The 23,274-nt window shown below is 38.0% G+C and overlaps 2 protein-coding genes across 2 annotated transcripts; one reads left to right on the top strand and one right to left on the bottom strand.

Annotated features, from left to right (window-relative positions):
* Nucleotides 1-8,751: 8,751 nt before the first annotated feature.
* Nucleotides 8,752-9,763, bottom strand: LOC103681237 (olfactory receptor 51V1-like). Its single transcript, XM_008710768.2, has one exon. The coding sequence runs from the start codon at nt 9,697-9,699 to the stop codon at nt 8,752-8,754; it is 948 nt and encodes a 315-aa protein (XP_008708990.1). The 5' UTR covers nt 9,700-9,763.
* A 7,792-nt stretch (nt 9,764-17,555) lies between these two features.
* Nucleotides 17,556-18,500, top strand: LOC103681236 (olfactory receptor 51V1-like). The gene has a single exon (XM_008710767.2). It carries the CDS (start codon nt 17,556-17,558, stop codon nt 18,498-18,500), a length of 945 nt encoding a protein of 314 aa, XP_008708989.2.
* Nucleotides 18,501-23,274: the final 4,774 nt, after the last annotated feature.

Here is a 23,274-nt window from a genome sequence, read left to right as displayed (position 1 = left end):
GCTCACATACTGAACAGTTTATCAAACATTATTCAATTTACATTTTCCAACATCATCCAAGTCATAGTTAATTGATATGATCACAAATAGTCAAAGCTATTAACTAGTAAAGAACCAATTATCCTATAATTCATACCTGTTTCAAAGAGTGCCACAAAGGTAACAGGCTGGACATAGGGGTAAATAGGACCTTGGTCTATGTTTGGCGTTTACCAATGTATTTGGGCAGAATTCTACATCACTGGAAAATAAAATAACATAAAGAAAACTTTTTGCCATCAGGTTTATGTGAGGGGGCATTTAGGGGGGAGTGAATAAATCTCAGGATTCTTTTTTCTCTCTCTCTCTCTTTTTTTCTTTATTTGAGAGAGAGAGAGAGAGAGAAAGCACATGTGCAAGCAGAGGGAGTGGTGAGGGAGAGGACAGAGAGATTCCTCAAGCAGACTTCTGGCTGAGCTTGGAGCTGGAAGTCAACGTTGGGGCTCAACATGGGGCTCTTCCCAGGACCCTGAGACCACATCCTGAGCCAAAACCAAGAGCTGGCTGCTTTTACTGACTGAGTCACCCAGGCACCCCATAAATTCTACAATTTAACAACAACAAAAATGCAAATTTTAAAAAGTGGGCAAAGGACTTGAGTAGACATTTCTCCAAAAAATATACGTAATTGAACAGTTACCACATGAAAAGTTGCTCAATATCACTAATCATTAGTGAAATAAAAATCAAAACTTCGATGTGATGTCAGTTTACAATCATTGGGATGGCTATTGTGAACAAAAAACAAACAAAAACCAAGAAAATAACAAGTGTTGGGAAGCAGGCAGAAAAACTGGAACCTTTGGATATTGCTAGTTAGTATAGAAAATGCTGGGGGAAACAGTATACAGTTCCTGTAAAAATTCAACATAGAATTGCCATATGATCTAACAACTCCGGTTCTGATCATATACCCAGATGAACGAAAAGCAGGGGCTCAAACAGGTGTTAGCCCTCCAACGTTCATAGCAACGTTGTTCACAATAACTAAAAAGTGGAAACAATACAAATGTGCATGGATAAACAAAATGTGATCTATTCATACAATAGAATATTATTTAGCCTTTAAAGGGAATGTAGGGGCGCCTGGGTGGCACAACGGTTAAGCGTCTGCCTTCCTCTCAGGGCGTGATCCCGGCGTTATGGGATGGAGCCCCACATCAGGCTCCTCTGCTATGAGCCTGCTTCTTCCTCTCCCACTCCCCCTGCTTGTGTTCCCTCTCTCGCTGGCTGTCTCTATCTCTGTCGAATAAATAAATAAAATCTTTAAAAAAAAAAAGGAATGTAATTCTGACGAGGATTATAGCATGAATGAACCTTAAAGACATCATACTACGTGAAATAAACCAGACACAAAAGGGAAATTACCGTATGAGTCCATTTAAATGAGGTACCTGGAATAGTCAACTCCCAGCGACAGAATAGAGTTTGGTGGTTGCCAGGAGCTGAGGTAGGGCAAAAAATGAGCCCTTATTGTTTAATCGGTGCAAAGTTTTAGTCTGAGATAATGAAAAAGCTCGGGAGATGCGTGGTGGTGATGGTCATACAGCAATGTAAATATATTAATACCACTGAACTGTGCACTGAACAATGGTGACCATTGTAAATTTTTGTGTTATGTATATTTTACCAAAACAAAAATAAAGTCCTTATAACATTCCCCCTAAACTAAAAAGAAACAAACCAAAATATCCCTATGGATTCCAAATCAAAGGAGTTAAATACAGAAATTTCAAAATGGAGATTGTGCTAGGCTGAAAATATTTATTTTTTCCCCTGGACCTATGAATATTTTAGCTAGCTTACATGGTAAAAGGGTGCAGCTGTGATTGAGTTGAGGAACTTGAGACAGGAGAAATTTTCCGCATTATCCAGGTAGAATTAATGTAATTAATGTCCTTGGAAGAGGGAGGTCTAAGGGTCAGACCCAACAGAAGTAAAGGTCATATTAAGGCTACTGCCAAGGAATGAAGACCACCTCTAGAAAACAGGTTTTCCATTATATCCTCTAGAAGAACAGAGCCCTGCTGACCCATTTGGGACTTCTAACTTCCAGAATTGTAAGGTAATAAATGTGTGTTTCTTAAGCCACTAGAGTTGCAGTAATGTGTTATAGCAGTAATAGAAAACTGATACAAAGATATCTTACAATCAGTTGGAGAAGCACACACGGCTTTCAGGATGAGGCAAGGTTAATCCTATAGAGATTGTTATATTGATAGAAGATAGTTTAAATCTTGGAGATTTAAATGCTTGCAGCAAGTCTAGTACAGGGCAGTATCAAAAGGGTCCATTAGCGAAGTGAGATCTTTTCAATGAGATTTGATAATTGGATTCTAAAACACAAGGAGCGTAGAGATGAATCAGAAATTGCCTTTGTCCTCATGATGTTTCACATCTAATTGGAGAAAAAGGAAACAGAAATATAGAACATTTCTGGATTGCATTAAAAATCCTATGTGAAACAAGTAGCTTAGACAATACATTCAAGATCATTGTGTAATGGGATTAGAAATCCTTATGGACCTATGGAATTATGATTTTATTGACTGAACTCTCTTCTGCAATATGGTCGTATTTAAGATTTGCTTGGCAGAGGCATGGTGAGAACATCATTTGCTATTTCTTCTGTCTAGAAGACAAAATACTACAATTGGTGGGGGCAGTTAGCTAATGACTTGCCCACATAATTAAAAAATACATATGGTTCAAGTATTCCACTGTGCATATAAATTTAAAGATAATTCCAAACATGTCAGAATACAGACCATTCTGGACAAGCTCATGCTAAATTAATGCCTTTGAGCCCCATAAGCATCATTGGACATGTATTCTTCACAAAGATGAAATTCACCATCTTCCTAAAAACACAAAAATACAAAAAGGCATGGGAAAATATGTAACAGCCCAATATATTCATTCAGCATTCATTTACTCATTCATTTTTAAAGAAAAATTATACTGACAGTGCACTTTGAGTCCTGGTTAACGCTATCGAGGATATAGTGATAAAAAAATAAAACAGAATTGACCCATCCTTCAAATATTTATAGTCTAAAAGATAAAATAATCAGAAAAATTAAGTTCATCAAATCACCACAATGTACACTTTAAATATCTTATAATTTTCTATGTCCATACATTTATTCCTCTATAAATTCCTTTATTCCTCAATAAAGCTGAAAAAATAATTAATGCAGGAGTGATGCATATTGAAACAGTAGAACCCAAGTGACATAACATGCAAGAAATGCTTTTCCCTTGGTATGGGTATGGGTAGAAATTAACCAGACAAAGTGTGAAATTCATGTGGAGATGAGAGAGAACATGACGTATGGTCAGAAATGAGAGTAAGGCTGGAAGATCTTGACCTACGTTACTGGATTACACTATAATGTAAGGAAGCCAGGTTCTACCAGACGATGGCAATCCTCGAAACCTGGACCTTATCTTAAGAGCAATAAAAAGCTATTGAATAATTTTATTTCATATAGTGTTTCTTACTGGAAAGCCAATTTGGACCATTGTCCAAGATATACTTTTACCAAGGAGTCTGAATATCAAAATTCAAGTTCGGATTCAAATTAAGCCTCAAGTTCCTCTTATTCAAACAGAAACTATAATAAGCTCCCTATCTATAAAGCTAGTACTTACTGAATGCTTTTTTTGCTCTAAGAACTTGACAGCTATTATCTCATTAGTTACTTTTATCATCACCTCCAGCATGTAGGTGTGGAAACGAATGCACACAGAAAATAAGTAAGTTGCTCAAAGTTACTCAGTTCGAAAGTTTTGGAGTGTGTATTTGAATTGGTTCTTAAGCACCTATGTGTTGAGAAGCCATATGATAACTTTCATACTTCGGCATAAACAGCACTTTCTGAACAAAAATTATTTGCAACAGGGGTGAAGGACAAATCTTAGCAGTTGAAGAATGACTGATTAGTGGTTATCAGGGGCTCAGAGAGGGAGACATGGGTAGTTGCTACTAATGAAAACGTTCTATAATTAGATTGTGGAGATGGTTGTGCAACTCTGTTAATATAGTAAAAGCTATTCAAATGTATGTCTAAATGGGTGACTTTTATTGTGCATGAATTATATCTCAGTAAAGCAGTTAAAATATAAACAAAAAATGTATTAACTTTGACAACAAGGATGGGGTCTTGTGACATGCATGGTTTGGTGGAAGGAAAGGATACGAGCTCATACACCAGTTCACAGTATATGAGGGAAGTCCGAGGGAGCTGGTAGCAAACACGAGTAATCTATATTCCTCCACTTTGTTGCCCATTAAAGAATTGGAAAAAAAAATAGTTGTGATCCAGTAACTGGAAGAAAAGTTAGAATAAGCAGCCAAAATGGTGCTTTTTAAAAAACTATTTATTTGGCATACAAAAGAAAGCAGCTTTCAGTTGGAGATACTCTCTTTTGAAGTTTTAGAAATTAGGTTATGACATGTCTATGAGATATGTCCTCTTGAAAGATTATAGCTTGCTAATGAGCACTGATTGGAATTGGATGTCTGAATCATAAAGGTCAGGTGATCCATTTATGGTCAGCTGACTCCCAGTAAATATTTAAGGGAGGGGCACCTGGGTGGCTCATTCGTTAAGCCTCTGCCTTCGGCTCAGAGCGTGATCCCAGGGTCCTGGGATCGAGCCCCACATCAGGCTCCTCTGCTGGGAGCCTGCTTCTTCCTCTCCCACTCCCCCTGCTTGTGTTCCCTCTCTCGCTGGCTGTCTCTCTCTCTCTGTCAAATAAATAAATAAAATCTTTAAAATAATAATAATAATAATATTTAAGGGGAAAAGAATAGTCTTTGATAAACTGCCAGAAAATTGGCTCTCAACACACACACACAAAGTGTATTAAACCCCTGAATACATATACCATACACAAAAATTTCCTTTCAGCGCATCACGGGCTCAAATGTAATACTAAACTGTGAAACCGTTCAAAGAAAGAATAGGTATAAATCTTTGTGAGTTTGGATTAGGCAATACTTTCTTAGGTACAACACCAAGAGCCTGAACAATAAGAGAACAAAAATAGAAAAACTAGACTAAATCAAAATTAAAGTATTTTGCACTTTAAAACGCACCCTTAAAAACGTGAAAGACAATCCAGAGACTGGGAGAAAATATTTATAAATCACATAACTGATAAGTGACTCAACCAGAATATGTAAAGAACTCTTAAAACTCAATAATAAAAATATGAACAAAATCATAACATCATAAGTTATCAGTCATTAAGGAAGTGTGTACCAAAACCACCAGTCCATTCACACATACTGGACTGGCTATATTCAAAAACAGCATATAAGTATTGGTGACATTATGAAGAAATCTCAACCATAATATGCTGATAGCCAGAATGAAAATATTGCAGCAGTTTGGGGGCGCCTGGGTGGCACAGCGGTTAAGCGTCTGCCTTCGGCTCAGGGCGTGATCCTGGCGTTATGGGATCGAGCCCCACATCAGGCTCCTTCGCTATGAGCCTGCTTCTTCCTCTCCCACTCCCCCTGCTTGTGTTCCCTCTCTCGCTGGCTGTCTCTATCTCTGTCGAATAAATAAATAAAATCTTTAAAAAAAAAAAAAAGAAAATATTGCAGCAGTTTGGAAAACAGTTTAGCAGTTTCTCAAAATGTTAAAAAACAGAATTGTCACATGACCCACTGTTAGGTCATGTGTTAGTTTACACGAAAGAATTAATTGAAAGATATGTCTGCCCAAAGACGTGTACATGATTGCTCATCACAGCTTTATTCACAAGAGTCAATAAATGGGGGAAACAATGCCCATCGACTAAAGAATACATGGAAGCATTGGAGTTAGCGAAGAGTACCAGTAGAACGCCAGAAGGAAAACATGACGCTCTGCATGCAGGTCCTGAGGAAACGATGAGCAAGGGCATCCTGTACATTTCACCACAGTATAACCCATTACAGTTCCACCCATTAGAAAATGGTACTAGTCTTGATGAATATTAACTCTTTATTTTTTTATTTTTTTATTATGTTCAATTAGCCAACACATGGTACATCATTAGTTTTTGAGGTAGTGTTCAACGATTCATTAGTTGCATATAATACCCAGTGCTCACTCTTTAATAATTAAACATAAAACAAAGTTATTCATATATACATATGATATTGTACTTTTCAGCATAGAATTGGAACTGTTATGTGTTACAACATGGTTGAACTCCAAGAGCATTATGCTCAGTTAAAGAAGTCAAACAAAAACAAAACACAAAAAAAACCCACGTCTTGTATGGTTCTATTTGTAAGACATATCCAGACTGGAGCATCTATAGAGACAGTAGGTAGATAAGTGGTAGGCAGAGATTAGGGGCGAAAAAAGTGATTCTAAGTAGGTACAAGTTTTCTATTTTGGGTGATTCTTATTCTAAAATTACATTGTGGAGATGGTTGCAAAACTGAAAATAAACTAAAAATGGTGAATTCCATGGTGGTGTTAATTATATTTCATTAAATTAAGGTCATTCTCACATGATTATTGACATACTCATACCTATCTTTAAAACACCTTTCCATTTGGATTCATTGATATAATGCTCCCCTAATATTTTTATCACTTCCTTTTCAGCCTATTTTTGGTGATTCAAATATATCCTATTTTAATGTTCAAGTATTTTAGGATACTCATACTTGATCAAGTCATCCACCCTCCTGATCTCAAATACCATGTTTATAACCATGCCTTATAGATTCATTATCCATCTTTACTCTTCTCATCAGCTACCTGGTACCTATACCAAACCCCTGCTGGACATCTCTTCTTCAATGTACCTTGGGAAGAACAAATAAATTAAAAAGACTGACTCAAAAATAAGTCCCATTCACCCACACCTTGCTTATCTGAGTACATGGCTATAGGATCTCTGTAGTTTCTCATTTCAAAAATCTAAACATGACTGGCACCTCCATTTCCTTATCCCTGACAGTCAATCGATCACCAGACCTTTTGACCCCAACTATTAAATACATGCCCACTTCTTGCAACTCCCTGAGTGAACCCTTGTTCAATTGCTACTGTATCCTTTTATTAAGATACTCCTCTCTTGTCTTCTGCTGTCACCTCTTGTCCTTCTCATCTATTTGGTACAGGACTGATCTTATTAACATACATGATTGATTATTTCACCATTCTGATTGCAATTCATTAGTAGTTGCGTATCGCCCTAAGGATTAAAACTCATCTTTCCTAACATTGCCCCTGTCTACATTTCAACTTTTATGCCTGAATCTCATAGTCACTTATTCACTTGCTTTTCATACAGTCTGATGTAGTCTCAGTATTTTTGTTTCTTCTTCTGATTGCCTGAAAATTCCTTCTTTGTTATATTCCTCTGGTTGCTTTCAAGCCTCGACTACATATTCCTTTCTCAGGGCTGTCACCAATTCCTCTGTACTCTGATTGAAGTCCCCAGTTAGGCTTGTCACCGCTTTCCTGAATTGTCAATATTGATATTTATCAGAATTTTTAATTTGGATGTATGCTTAATAATTTGTGTCTGTATGACCTGTTATACTGAAGGCAAAACACCCTTTTTGCCCTTCAGTGTTTTCCTGTACCTGAGCAGTGCCTAGCACTGTGTCTGAAACACTGGGGGTACTTACTCAATATTTGTAACGGATTTTATTAATGCACCATTGATACTTCAAACTCAATGTGTTCAATGTAGGTTCCATTATCTCCACTTGCATAAATAATACTCTTACTTTGTCACTATTTCATTGAAGGACATGCCATCAATTTGATTTCACAAACCAGAAACATGAGCATCAACTATGAAACTATTCTGTTCAGCAAGACACATGCAGTTATTAAGGCGTGTCCATAGGTCCTAAATATGATTCTATCCCTTACCTGATTTCCCTTTTCACAATCATTGCTCTAAGAGAGGCACCATCAGTTCTCAAATGGGCTTCTGCAGGAGTTTCTAAACTAAAATATTTTCTGTAGACTATGAAGAATTTAAAATACCATGAAGAAATCCCAATGATATTCACTGAAAAAGTGAAGAATGAAAATTTTATGTGGAAAAGGTTATATTTTTATAGCATGGGAAAAAAATAAGAACCAAATCTTTGGGATAGCGGGATTTCATATCTTTTTATTTCAAAATCCCTGTGATAGACATTCATTAGTCACTAGCAGGGAAAAAGTAATAGAGGTGGGGGAAGGCTCAGTATTATAGTTTCAAATGTCCCACACCTCACCTGTGGGAATGAAGAAAGTCCAATTTCACTGTACTATGTATTTAGATATAAGGACCAATTCATGACATAATCTAATCAATAAGCATGTTTCCAAAATTTAGGTGGAAGAGGGTCTACATGGAATGGAAATATTGATGAACTGAAGGTCATAATCTTCGTATAGCAGCCATGCTTCAAGAACATGTCAACAAAATACAGAGACACTTGTTCCCTACATGATGACCATGATTATTCTACAGTAGACATTCAGACATCTTTTCTAGATTGTGTATTGGCAAAAATTAATTCTATTTTGCCTCTTACATTAAAAAACCTCTTAAGGTTTTTTCATACGTAGGTCCTCATTAAACAGTAAAATGTTCTAATAATTATTATTCAGATTGCAAGTTGTTGCACATAGGAGAAGTAGCATTACTGACCTTATTGACCTTAAAATATTGCAACGAGAAAATCCAAGGCCTCTACTTCATTTTCAGGGAAAACCACTTCTTCATCCTGCTTCTGATCTGCTGGGTCTTTACGCTGTAGATGATTGGATTCATCAGGGGTGGGAAGAGAATATAGATATTGCCCATAAGGACATGAACGGAGGGTGAGAGATGCTTCCCAAAGCGGTGCACCATGGTGAGGCCAATGATGGGGATGTAGAAGACCAGGACGGCACAGATGTGGGACACGCAGGTCTGCAAGGACTTGAGCCTCTCCTCCCGGGATGCAATTGCCAGCACTGTATGCAAGATGAAAACATAGGAGATGAGAATGAGCACAGCATCCAACAACAAGGTACAAATTACCAGAGCCAGGGCATAGAAGCTGTTGAAGCGGATGTCAGAGCAGGCCAGTCGCAGTAGGTCCTGGTGCAGGCAGAAGGAGTGGGAGAGGATGTGGGGGCGGCAGTAATGGAAGAACTTCAGGCGAATGATGACGGGGAGAATGGACAACGCACTTCTCATCAAAATGGCCCCCATGACATGACTGACCCTACTGTTGGTCAGGATGGATGTGTAGCGCAGAGGATCACAGATTGCAGTGAAGCGATCAAAGGCCATGGCCAGAAGGACTCCAGACTCTGTGCAGGAAAGTCCGTGGACAAAGTAAGTCTGTGAAATACAGGCATCCAGACCAATCTCCTGGCTGAGCCCCCACAGAACTCCCAGCACTGTGTGCACTGTGGACAGCCCCATGCACAGGTCAGTGAGGGCCAGCATGGCCAGGAAGTAGAACATGGGCTGGTGCAGGCTCGGCTCCGTCCGGATCACATGCAGCACCAGGCAGTTTCCCAGGAAGACCATGGCATAGATGGAGGAGAAGGGAATTGAAAACCAGGGATAGTACTGGTCTAGGCCAGGGAACCCCGTGAGAATGAATATGGAGGAATTGATAATAGAAGAAGCAGCAGACATGATCATGTGAAGGTAAGTTTCCAGAGAAGGTCGATATTTACTGACCAGTTCTGTCCAGCCGTCCACTGTGTGTGAGCGCAGTGGAGAATGCACAGCCCCTCACATTGTAGCACGGGCAAAGCACGTGGTGGAATCCCAGGGCAGCTCCAGTCTGCAGGAGAAGCCACAGCTCAAGACGATTTCCCAGGGAAGCTCCTTGGTAGCAGGTCTCAGTTGTAGAAGCAAATCACTGTCCTGACCATTTGGGGCAGATTAGATCATTAACTTCATTCTCTCAAGTCTTTCTTCAAGGAAGCCCTTGAACGCTGTCTTGTCACCAGGGCTAGTGGCCCAGGGAATCAGAACGCTCAGATTTATGAGGAAGGAATGAAGAGGATTATCTGGTCCAGGAGGACCTGGGCTCCTGGGAGGCCACTATTCCCACGTGGAGGCTGATGCAAGTGAAACGATCCCACCTGGTCACTCAATGCAAACTAGGTGTTCCCTGGGATTGAGAGGAATGGTAAGTGGACACATTTTCTGGAGTCCACAGATCTTTTCAATCCTGGAGGGAGAGAGAATCACTGTGTTGACTGAAAATTTAATACTTACTCAGAACACAAGAAGTAAACACGCAAGGGGAAAAGATAGTATCAGAATTCTGAAGAATTTTTAGTCTCTATTTCAGTCTGAAATCAACTGAAATATTTACATAAGGCTTACATGAGGCTTATTTGTTGTTTTTCCCTAAATTTCACTTTATTGTTCGCTGAATTCCTCAGTAAACATTTCTCTCTTTTCTGAGCCACTGGGAAATGTGTCTCCTTTTTGACAGGCATAATATGAAGAACCATATATAAAACATTCGGAAAAAATGCTGTAAAAATGACATGAAGCATATTGCCATTTACTTGTGTGTCAGTAGTACAACATTAATGATGCACTCATGGGTGAAATAGTTAAAATATTTTCTTCTCTTTATATGTGTATAATAATTCACCTGTGCTGTATATAAAGTTATAGATAATTGGGGCAACTTGGTGGCTCAGTTGGTTAAGCAAATGACTCCTGATTCTGCTCAGGTCATCATCTCAGGATCAAGAGATCAAGCCCTCTGTGGAAGTTCCCTGTTCAGCAGGGAGTCTGCTTGAGATTCTCTCCTTCTCTCAGTGCCCCTCCCCCTACGTGTTCTCTCTCTTACTCTCAAATTAAAAAAAAAAAGAAAAAGAAAGAAAGAAAAAAAGAAAAAGAAATGGAGCACCTGGGTGGTTCAGTTGGTTAAGCATCTGACTCTTGGTTTTGGCTCAGGTCATGATCTCATGGGTCGTGGGATCGAGCCCCATGTCAGGCTCTCCATTTGGCGAGATGTCTGCTTTAAGATTCTCTCCCTCTACCCCTCCCCCCACTCATGCATGTGCACTTGTTCTCTGTCTCTCTCAAATAAACAAATATACCTTCAAGAAAATAAAATTATAGATAACTCTTTCTTTCACATTTCATTTTTTCCTTTGAGACATTTTCAACAATCTTTTTCTAATGGGAAAGCTTTGAGTATAAAGAACATTTTCATGAACGATTCAATGGTAAGTTTTCTGCCCAATGCCCTATCACTCCAGAGTTCTTTGGTGTGTGTTTTCTACAATCAAGGACATTCTCCAACGTAACTATAATATAATCATCATCATGAAATTAACTCTGACATCTTACTATCACCAAATTTTCAGACTCCAGATAAATTTTCTCCAATTGTACCATCAATGTAATTTACAGTAAACAAAAATGCAATTCAGAATCATGTGTGTACTGGTATTCCTATCTTTTTCAATTTCTTCCCTGTGAAATGTCTTCAGATTTCCTTGATTTGTATAACTCCTGAATTGTTACAAATTACAAGTCAACTATTTTATAGAATGTTTCTCATCTGAGTTTGTTTGATTCATCCTCATGGTGAGACTCAGATTGTGTAATGACATTGGGGCTCCATTCTTCTCATGTATAGAGTCAGGCTGCATGTGGTTTGAATTTGTCTGAACTCTCATGACGATCAACGTGATTATTTGCTAAGGTCGGGTGTTCCAGGGATCATTACAGTGAAGTTATATATTTTCCTTTGACTTTAGTAAGTACTTTGTAAGAGAGTATTTGACACTATGGAAATATAGTTATTGTTTTTCTTTTATTCAACATTTGTTTTAGCACTTCTTTAGTCTTTGGTATAATGGTACATTCAGTATACTTTTGCCCCATATTCAATGTCGCTGTGAAACAAGTCAGTCTTACCAGCGTTGAAAAGCCGTTCATGCACAAAACCCTTTTCCTATAACATTTAGCAGATATTGAAAGTTTCTGCTACTTCCTGATCTGTTGACTACCCTGCCTGAAGTTTCACATTTTTTATGCCGTATTGCCTTTTGAAACATGCAAACCAGCCAGTGCTAGCTACGTGGGGTTCACATTTTCCTACCTAATGGGTATGGTGACCCTAAAGTTCTAAATCTCACAAGGACGCCCCCTCTGCAGCTTTTGTCAGCTGTCATCTCATGAGTCCCCAAATGTACCTGCTTTTCCATCTTTTCCGTCGCTTCCCTATGCACTACAGACATTGTTTTAGCCCTTTCTGGGGAATCCTCCCCTACCGATTAGAGAATTCTCGTTTCCTTTTTCTGGGACTACCATATCATTGATTTGTTAACATTGAACTCACATAAACTCACTACGCCAGTGTCATAAATCGTGTCTGAAGGAAGCTTATCTCGTGAAAACACACATATTTTCTCTATAAGCACATCAGTAGCCTTCTTGCACTTAGGAATGCTGGGCAAAACTTCAGCACTATGCTTGGAGGCCATTTCAAAGAGTAAAATTACCACCCAAAGCACAAAAATGCTTAAAACATGGCACTAAATACACCAGGAAAAGGACAATTAATTTTATAGCATAAAAGTGAAACAAGAAGGACGAGTAACACTTTGACCTCAGTCAAGCACATGCCCATCAGAAGAATCATTTTTTCAAAATTATTTTATTTGCATATAATTGACACACATGTTACATTAGTTTCAGGTGTACAACATAGTGATTCAACTTCTCTATACATTATGCTATGCTCACCAGGAGTGTAGTTACCATCCGTCACCATACAGCACTATTGTAGTATCATCGGCTGTATTCCCTGTGTCGTGGCTTTTATTCCCATGACTTATTCATTCCATAATTGGAGGCCCGCATCTCCCACTCCCCTTCACCCAATTTGTACATCCCATACCCTCCTTCCCTCGGCAACCGTCAGTTGGTTCTCTGTATTTCTAGCTCCGATCCTGCATTTTGTTTGTTTATTCCTTTGTTTTTTAGACTCCACATATAAGTGATATCATATGGTATTTGTCTTTCTCAGTCAGACTTGTTTCATTTCGCAGAACACCCTCTAGGTCCGTCCATATCACAAATGGCAAAAACAATAATAGCAAAATATCTTATCTTTTTTTACAAAGATTTGATGGATTGATTGACTGACTGATTGATTTGAGAGAGAGCGGGAGAGCACACACACATGCACACACATCTTCCTTATCCATTTCTCTATCCCAATCCCCCACCCCCCTCCCCTCTGAAGCCCTCAGTTTGTTTCCCAGAGTCCATAGTCTCTCATGGTTCATTCCCCCTTCTGCTTACCCCCCCTTCATTCTTCCCTTCCTTCTCCTACTGATCTTCCTACTTCTTATGTTCCATAAATGAGTGAAACCATATGATAATTGTCTTTCTCTGCTTGACTTATTTCACTTAGCATAATCTCCTCCAGTCCCGTCCATGTTGCTGCAAATGTTGTGTAATCGTTCTTTCTGGTGGCTGAGTAATATTCCATTGTATATATGGACCACATCTTCTTAATCCAGTCATCTGTTGAAGGGCATCTCAGCTCCTTCCACAATTTAGCTATTGTGAACAATGCTGCTATGAACATTGGGGTGCATATGGCCCTTCTCTTCACTACGTCTGTATCTTGTCTTTCTACTCTATCTTCTCTTTCTTCTTCTCCTGGCATTCCAGTTTCTTTCAAATTTTCCCACAGTTCTTGAATATTCTGTTCTCTCTTAAAGTTGTGTGTCTGTGTTATGCTAAGTGAATAAGTCAGTCAGAGAAAGCCAAATACTGTATGATTTCACTCATACATGGAATGTTAAGAAACAAATGAAAAAAAAAAAAGATCATGGGGGAAAAAATAGAGAGGCAAACAAAGAAATTGACTCTTAACTACAGAGAACAAACTGATGGTTACCAGAGGGGATGTAGGTGAGGGGGTGGGTGAAACAGGTGATGGGGACTAAGGAGTGCACTTGTGACGAGCACGGGGTGATGTATGGAATTGTTGAATCACTGTATTGTACACCTGAAAGTAATGTAACACTGAGCTACCTGAAATTTAAATTAAAACTTAAAAAAATTATTTTTTCTTTTTGTGTTTGATTTTGGAAAGTTCTATTGACATATATGATTCACTGATTCATTACTCAGCATTGGCAGTCTACTGATATGGGTTACTTCTGTCATAGTGTTTTTTATTTCTAGCATTTCATTTTGATTTTTTCATAGAATTTCCATCTCCTTGTTTACATTATCCATCTGTTCTTCTATATTGTATACTTTTTCTATTGGTGTCCTTACCATATTAATCATAGTAATTTTTAAACCTTGTCTATGAATGTGACTCATATCTCAGTCTGGTTCTGATGTTTGCTTTGTCTTTTCAGGTTGTATCTTGGTTTCTTTTTAGCAGGAATTTAGCAATAAACTTTTGTTGAAAGATGGACAAAATACATCAATAATAGGTACTAAGAGCCATAACCATTCAGTGTGTGGTTTTATATTAAATTTAGCATTTAACTCTAGCATTTGCCAGAGTCATATGTGCCGAGTCTTCAATTCCTCTATTTTTTATTTTTGTCTCTGCTGTAGTCTTTAGGTTTCCTAAGAATGCCTTAATTAGAGTCTGCCCCTTGCAGCTTTTCAGCTGTAAACCACTGTTTATATACTAGGCCCTCTTGATACTGTGTAAGCAATGGGAGAGGGAAAACATTCTTTAACCTTAGAGTAAATCTGTCTTTTGGTGGGCCTGAGTCTTTAGGCTGAGCCATTCACTGGTGTTAATTTGCCTCTCCCTCCCTTTTGGGTGAGATAGGAAGGCTACAGAGAGCTGGAGCTGGGTAATTCCCCTTTTCCGTCTGCCTGAGATAGGCACTGGCAAAGTCTCTTTCACTGGAGAGCAGGCCTTTCTTGTGGACACCACGCTGGATGTATTTCAGAATGGCTAATTTCTCCTTCCACCTGCTACACACATAAGATGATTTTTTCCCCTGGCTTTTCACTGTAAGAACTTTGTGTGTTTCTTACAGCTAAAGTTCATGAAAATACATCGCCACATTATTAGAGTCCGCAGAACTCCGTCATGCTAACCCATACTGAGCACCTGAAATTTATCAAAAATGCTGATTAAGTATTTTATTTTGCTTTGTTAAGTACTTATAGTTCCCTCAGCCTCTTTTGTCATTCTCTTTATTCACCTTTCTCTTTGCATTTCTGGATCCTGGTTTGCCTTGTAACATCAGTTTTCTGATGGGTTCAAGAGAAGTGTGATTTTCAGTTTGTTTAGTTTATATTGTCGTTGCTGTAAAAATGAGAGTAATAACTTCCAAGGCCTTTACATGTTAGAACGGAAAACAGAAGCCTAACAATTTGATTTTAAAATTAAAAAAATACCATTATAATTACATCCCACAAATCAAATATTTGGCATTAAATCTAAAAAAAAGTTCAAAATGCTAGAATGAAAACTACGTAATAGTAATGGGAAGAAAAAAGAATACACAGATTTAAATATATTCCATTTTCATGGATTGGAAGACAAGCTAATTTTCCCCAGTTTTATTTTTTGGTTCAACACAATCTCAATGAATATCTCAGCAAGTTTTATGTACATACTTACAAATGCATCCCAATGTTTATATGTATAGACAAAGGAACAATAGTAGCCAGGACAAATTTAGAGGACCTTGCTGGATTTTAAGACTTTTCTTATAATCAAGGTAGGGTAGTGGGATGAAAGAAGAAAGACGTAGATTAATACCAGGATAGAGAGGTCAGATACATCACATAAATGCATTCAACTGATTTTTGGCAAAAGTTCAAAGACAAACCAATTGAGAAAGGGTAGTCTTTTTCAAAATGGAAGTACTGAAAGATGAAAATAAACTCAACATCATTTTAAAAAATTAATTCAAAATGGATTATGGGGGGCGCCTGAGTGGCGCGGTTGTTAAGCGTCTGCCTTCGGCTCAGGGCATGATACTGGAGTTCTGGGATCGAGCCCCACATCAGGCTCCTCTGCTGGGAGCCTGCTTCTTCCTCTCCCACTCCCCCTGCTTGTGTTCCCTCTCTTGCTGGCCATCTCTCTCTCTGTCAAATAAATAAATAAAATCTTTAAAAAAAATGGATTATGGAAACAAAGATAAAATGTAACACTTCTAGGAGAAAACGTGGGGCAGACTTGTGACCCTGGATTTGACACTGAGTTTGTAGATATAACATAGCATATACTTTCAAAGAAAAAAAATATACAAATGGGAGTCTGTCAACATTAAAAAAAAAATTGCTTTGCAAAAGTCACTGTTAAGAGAAATAAAGGACAATTTGCAACCCGAAAATAACTATTTGCAAATCAAGTATCTGCTAAGGGTTTTGTAATTTAAATGTGTAAAGAACTCTCCAAACTCAGTAAGAAAAGAACTTCATCACATAAGGGAAAATTATTGGAACAAGCACTTCACCAAGACGTGTGTATAGAACAAAGAAGCATGAAAAGATGCAAAAAAATCATAAGGGAAGTACAAGTTAAAACCACAGTGATATATCACTACATATCTATTAATATAGCAAAACAAAAGAAAACAAAAATCTGATCATACCAAGTATCAGCCTAGATGTGGAAGAACCATAATTCTCATACATTACTGATCCGAAAGCCAGATGGTAACTTGCCTTGGAAGACACGTTGGCAAGTATATTAGAAAGTTAAATAAATACGTACCATATGATTTAGCTATTCTCTTTCTAGCTATTACCTGAGATGAAGTATTTGTTTAGTACTTTGCAGTTTAAAGTGTCATTTGTGTTATATAAAAAGATATAAGAGATAAAAACACCTGGAGGGTCAGAAAAAGGAGAAATCTCATACAGAATAACAAGATACATAAAAATAAAGAAAATATAATGAAGTACAACTAAAAAGGGTAAATGATTTAGAGAGGAGCTAAACAATGTGGAATGTGCAAAAAAAAAGTTCTGATTCTTCTTAGGTTGTTAGGATTCTTGTGGCTAAATTGTAATGTTCTGCAAAGTTAGATTACTTTAATCAGTCCATTTCCTCTGGGGTCTTATAGCCCCATGGGAATAGTGAAAAAACAGTTGTGGTACCCAAGAGAAAAATTAGCAATGCATTTCACATTTTACTGAGGATAATGACAGCCTTGGCAACAGTACACACAGATCACATATTATCTTCCTTGAGGAATGAATGGAGACTCCCAGAAGTTCTGCCCCAAATCCAAATCCCATGGACCTATTAACATCATTGTTTCTGCATAAAACTCCCTAGTCTCTTGGCATATCTAGTCACCAGTCCTCAAAAATCTCTGTCTAGACAATGGATTTTTGCCTTAAAGAATACAGAAGTAGGTCTCGGTTTTTCTGAGTTTATGACACTTAAGGAAACTGTATAATATTTTAATTTATTTTCTTCTCAAAAGCAGGCAAACATTATTAGAAATCAGGGGATCATAAACTGATCTAATTTATAACATCTCTCTAGAAATATTTTCAATTATCTACTAATGTCTCCCATCTCTATCTTGAACATCAGTAGTTCCAGATTTATTCTCACTGGTTTTCCTGGCCTTGAAGTTCACTATCTCTGGATCTCCATCCCTTTCTCCTCCATCTATGCCATGGTCTTCCTGGGAAACTGTATGGTGCTGCATGTGATCCGGACGGAGCCGAGCCTGCACCAGCCCATGTTCTACTTCCTGGCCATGCTGGCGCTCACTGACCTGTGCATGGGGCTGTCCACTATGTACACGGTGCTGGGGGTCCTGTGGGGGATCATTCGTGAGATCAGCCTGGATTCCTGCATTGCCCAGTCCTACTTCATCCATGGTTTGTCCTTCATGGAGTCCTCTGTCCTCCTTACTATGGCTTTTGACCGCTACATTGCCATTTGCAACCCCCTACGCTACTCTTCCATCCTAACTAGTGACAAAATCATGAAAATTGGGGTGGCAATCTTATGTAGGAGTTCTTTACTCATACCTCCAGTCATCGTTCGCCTAAAGTTCTTAAATTATTGCCGCCCCCACATCCTTTCTCACTCTTTCTGCCTGCACCAAGACTTAATTAGAATGGCCTGTTCAGACATCCGCTTCAACAGCGTTTATGGTCTAGCCTTGGTAATCAGCAACCTATTGTTGGATGCAGTGCTCATTCTTATCTCCTATATCATGATCTTGCATGCAGTCTTAGCTATTGCGTCACGGGAGGAGAGAATCAAGTCTTTGCAGACCTGTGTATCTCACATCTGTGCTGTTTCAGTTTTCTATATCCCAATCATTGGTCTGACTATGGTCCATCGCTTTGGAAAACACCTCTCACCATTGGTTCATGTCCTCATGGGCAACATCTATATCCTTTTCCCACCCTTGATGAACCCCATTATTTACAGTATCAAGACCCAACAAATACGAAGGAGAGTCCAGAGATTGTTTTATCTGAAAAGAATGTAAGTCTTGAGATCAAATGTGAATGTATTTAAAAGTCAATAAGTGGAGCTTGAAAGAGTAAGAGTCAGTAAATATAAATGTGTTGAATGACTTTTATTTGTATGTTTTCCACGTTACTCCCTCTCCATTTTCCCCCACAACCATGAGTCAGTGAAACTCATATGGGTTATATTGTGATCAATTTTATAAATCAGAAAATGCATATATAATGGGCTGAGAATCATATTAATGTATAAGGCACATTCACCATTAAAATGTATACTTTACTATGTCCAGTTGAGTGAAGGTAGTTTGGGATCCACTCATTATAGAGAAGATGAATTTTACTGATTAAAGTCCTTCAAGTAATTATTAAAGGGTCAACAATGATCTTAGTCCATTTCCACTAACTTAGGCCACATTCTTGTTTATTTTTCAGCCATTCTCCCCACTAACCACTTTAGCCATATGGTCATGTAATGGAGTAAATATCATAAAGAAACTGGACTATTTGGATCATTTAAAAAGTAGTGAGACAAACAACAAAAAACTAATCTTGATACCAAGTTACTCACCAGCCAAGCAATCTTTCCCTAGCGAAACTTCCTTAGTAATTGAACTAAGATACTGACAGACAGTAATTGCCAGGGTGGAATGAAGTAGACTTCTGTGATTAGTTTGTTTATCCAAATAATGCGAATAACAACTACCATTTGAAAACCCTTTGAAAATACTTCCTATGAGTCCGCATCTCATTTAAATTTCCTGCCCCAGTTTAAAACAGAGAGAGAGAGAGAGAGCATAAAGTGTTACTATGGCCAACTAATAGAAATGTGTTTCTTTTTTAAAAAAATAATGAATTAATTTTTCTTAGAGAGACAGCAGGGGAGGGGCAGAGGGAGAGGGAGATAGAGACTTTCAAGCAGGCTTTTCACACAACGAGGGGCCCAACACGGGGCTTGATCTCAGGACCTTGTGATCATGACCTGAGCTGAAATCAAGAGTCAGATGCTTAACCAACTGAGTCATGCAGGCACCCCTTCATGTTCCTAATTTATATCCACATCAGGACTCTATGGTAGGTATTATTTTTATTACATATATGAATAGTTTAAAACACATGAAAGTTAAATGATATGTCAAATTTTGAGGAGTAGTAGGTGATGGAAGTTGGAGATATTCTTTGCTTTAGTTTCAAATGACATGACATTTCCTGCTTTCTTATTTTCATTCTGTACTTTTTAAAATGATTATGCAACCATCATAAAAATATCTCATGAATAAAAACAGAAAGATCACTAAAGTAAATCATGGATGGTAACATAGTGTACATATTTAGATTCTGTGGGTATGTGTGTTTCCTCAAAATATTATTGCTACAATTATAGTTATGTAATCTATGTAATATAATTAAGGCAAGTTTTTTTGATGTACATTTACAAAGTGTAATTTGCTCTGTTTAGATGTGCATGTGCAATTTGATGAGCTCTGAAACACATTTATAGTCATGTAGTCACCACCATAATCAAGATATGGAATATTTCCATCACTCCCAAAAGGGCCCTTTTATCTCGTTGTGGTCAATCTTCTCCCACAACCCCAGGCTCTGGAAGTCACTAAACTGATCAATCTGTCGTTCAGTTTTCCCTTTAAGAGCAAGTCATGTAAATTAAATTGTAAATACTGTAATCTTTATATCTGGATTCTTTCTCTTGCAATAATGCTCTTGGGATACATTCTCATATTGCCTATATGCACAGTTTGTTTTTATGATTGAATCTTACTCCATGGTACCACATAGAGTAAACTGTGTGTTCATGTATCAGTTGATGGACATTTTGTGCTTTACAGTTTTCATTTGGAATAAAACTGCTATAAGCGTACATACTATACGATTGTAAAACTGTGTTCCCCAAACCGGTAGAGTTTACCTTTGATGTTTATATCTTTACTTTTAATAATATGACAATCGTTGCAGTGATAGCAATCATCATCATCATCGTCACCGTAAAAATAATGTTTAGTTTATATTCACCAGATGCCTATTTTATGCCAGGGACCATGGCAACACTACCCTGACAGTGATTCTTGCTGTTAATCCTCAGAGTAGTTCTACAGGGCGGTACAGCTTCACACCACTATTATCTCTGTTACTATGGTTTCATTTTACATCGCCTCACATCCCATTGTTCAGCTTGTTTTTGTTGGTGGTTCCGTTCATGATGTGAGTTAAGAGTTTTCTTTTTTTTCTTTTTTTTTTTTTTTTAAAGATTTTATTTATTTATTTGACAGAGATAGAGACAGCCAGTGAGAGAGGGAACACAGCAGGGGGAGTGGGAGAGGAAGAAGCAGGCTCCTAGCGGAGGAGCCTGATGTGGGGCTCGATCCCAGAACACCGGGATCACGCCCTGAGCCGATGGCAGACGCTTAACCGCTGTGCCACCCAGGCGCCTCAATGAGTTAAGAGTTTTCAATGAATCATTGAACACTACATCAAAAATGAATGACGTACTATACATGGCTAACTGAACATAATAAAAAAAAAAGAAAGTACCACAGACAATATGAACATAAATTTAAAAAAAAAGAATTTTAAGTTGTGTATTGATGTAAATACAGGTTTAAATGCATTACCAGTTGAACCAATTATTTAATAGGCCATTCTTCTCTCAGCCAGGATTATGATACACGAAATCCTACGTAATAGTCTGTGTACTTTATACTCAAAAAGTCAAATGTGGTGAGTTTTGCCTTTGTTTTGATTTTTAATCTTGTTCCAAGAGATTCTATCTGTGTCAATGGTTGTCTGAAACTCCAATTTCCCACTTATACAGGTCAATTAAAGTTTTTGAGTTTAAAAAATGTATTTTCTGTATCTACTTCAGTAACTTTCTTGTCAGTTGGAAATTGATGCTCTCTGATAGACTATTTCTTTCCTTGAGAGCTCTCTGCCACTCATTCCCACTCCCATACAATTCCTTGTTGCTTGTGTTCAAGGGGAAGCCAACATGTCCAGCCAACACTGAGGAATTGGATGAGAGAACTGGATGGGCCCCTGGTGTGCGTCTGTAGTACTTGGCTGAGCCTTGTTGAGCGAACCTCATCTTACCTCCTTACTCTGCATGGACCTTTATTCTTTCTGCAGCTTCTGCTGAAATTTGATAATTTTCTCCTGGATCTCCTTAGTGAGGCCTCCAAAACATTGGATCTTAATCTACAAGCCCTGAAACCTGACCCATTTTCTCTTACTTCTCCAACTCTAACATCCGTGTCTATGGCCCTTGGCTACAGAACCTTTTTTGCCTAGCCAAAGCAACTGCATTTTCAACTTTCCTAGTCAGCATTCGCCATGATCTTTATGCTCCCCACAGTGCTGTGAAGAACTCCAAATTCATTTGTTGCCCTTGTGAGACAGAAGGAAAACAGTTCTCTGATTGAACACGTCACACGATCATTTTTACGCTAACACTGCTTTCCCATGATCTCCCTCAGATATTAAAGCAGGAAATAAGGTATTCATCTCCCCCTGCTTTTATCTTCCTGTTCAAAACTCGTTGGGTTTGTATGTTTTTTATGGGTTTTGTATGTTATTTTTAATGAGGGTCAGAGAGTATGCAGCTGAAACTAGGACCTTGAAGACTGTATCTTCCCTCTCCTTTCCCATCTGTGTCTCTTCCCCATCTCACGCTGAAAGGGGTTCTCCTACTCCTCTTTTGTGTCTAAAAGGTCCTTCCTCTGCATCTAAACCTTCCTCTCTACCCTTATTCTAGCTGGTACCCTCTAACAGAAGCACTTAATGACAGTAGACTTAGTGCAGGAAAAGAAAAATCAATGGTTTTCAAAAAGCAAAATACCTTGGTATTTCAAATATATATATATATATATATATATATCTTTATGAAATATAGATATACAGATATATGCTGATAGGTTTCAACTAACTCTTCATGGTAATATTTCTCAAATTTGGCAACTTCTATTTATTATAAAATAATGTTTATGTATTCTTGGCATAAGTAAGCTTTCTCTACTGTACTACATTTATATCAATTCCCAACCTCAATATGTCCCTTAAAATAAAAGAATCAAGTAAATAGTTCTTTCAAAAATTTATACAATATTAATAGAATTCTATATATTCTTTCAGAATTTTTGTGCAAATATACATGTATATATGATTCCTTATATGATTATGTATGTGTGCGTACACCCATTTATTTGAAATTACCTGATATGTTCCATCTTATAACCTGTAATTTCTCTTTAAAACATTTTAAGCTTGGGGCACCTGGGTGGCTCAGTGGGTTAAGCATCTGACTTGGGCTTAGGTCATGATATCAGGGTCCTAGGCTTGAGCCCCCTTCAGTCTTTGTACTCAGCGGGGAGTCTGCTTGTCCCTCTCCCTCTGTCCCTCCCCTTGGGCTCTCTCTGTCTGTCTTTCAAATAAATAAAAAAATCTTTAAAAAAAATTAAGCTTAGGGGTGCTTGGGTGGCTCAGCCGGTTGAATTGTCTGACTCTATTTTGGTTTAGGTCATGATATCAGGTTGTAGGATCAAGCCCCGCATCAGGCTCCTGGCTGGGCATGGAGTCTGCTTGGATTCTCTCTCTCCCTCTCTCTACCCCTCCCCCTCCTTCTTGCTTTAAAAAAAAACAAAAACAAAAACAAAAAAACAAAAAATAAACAACAAAAAATTTTCGCTTATTTCCGTATTACCACTTTGTTGTAATTTTCTGTAATAATAATTACACTATATTTTAAGTGTATTGTAATGCATTCTTCCTGTGCATTTATGTTTT

Source organism: Ursus maritimus, unplaced genomic scaffold (genome assembly GCF_017311325.1).
Source record: "Ursus maritimus isolate PB19 unplaced genomic scaffold, ASM1731132v1 scaffold_16, whole genome shotgun sequence".
Classification (NCBI taxonomy): domain Eukaryota; kingdom Metazoa; phylum Chordata; class Mammalia; order Carnivora; family Ursidae; genus Ursus; species Ursus maritimus.
The sequence above is the reverse complement of the archived record's forward strand: the minus strand, read 5'-3'. Positions and strand labels throughout refer to the sequence as shown.

Coding starts and splice junctions, on each gene's coding strand:
- LOC103681237 (XM_008710768.2), bottom strand. CDS start 9,699: ATGATCATGTCTGCTGCTTCTTCTATTATCAATTCCTCCATATTCATT.
- LOC103681236 (XM_008710767.2), top strand. CDS start 17,556: ATGTCTCCCATCTCTATCTTGAACATCAGTAGTTCCAGATTTATTCTC.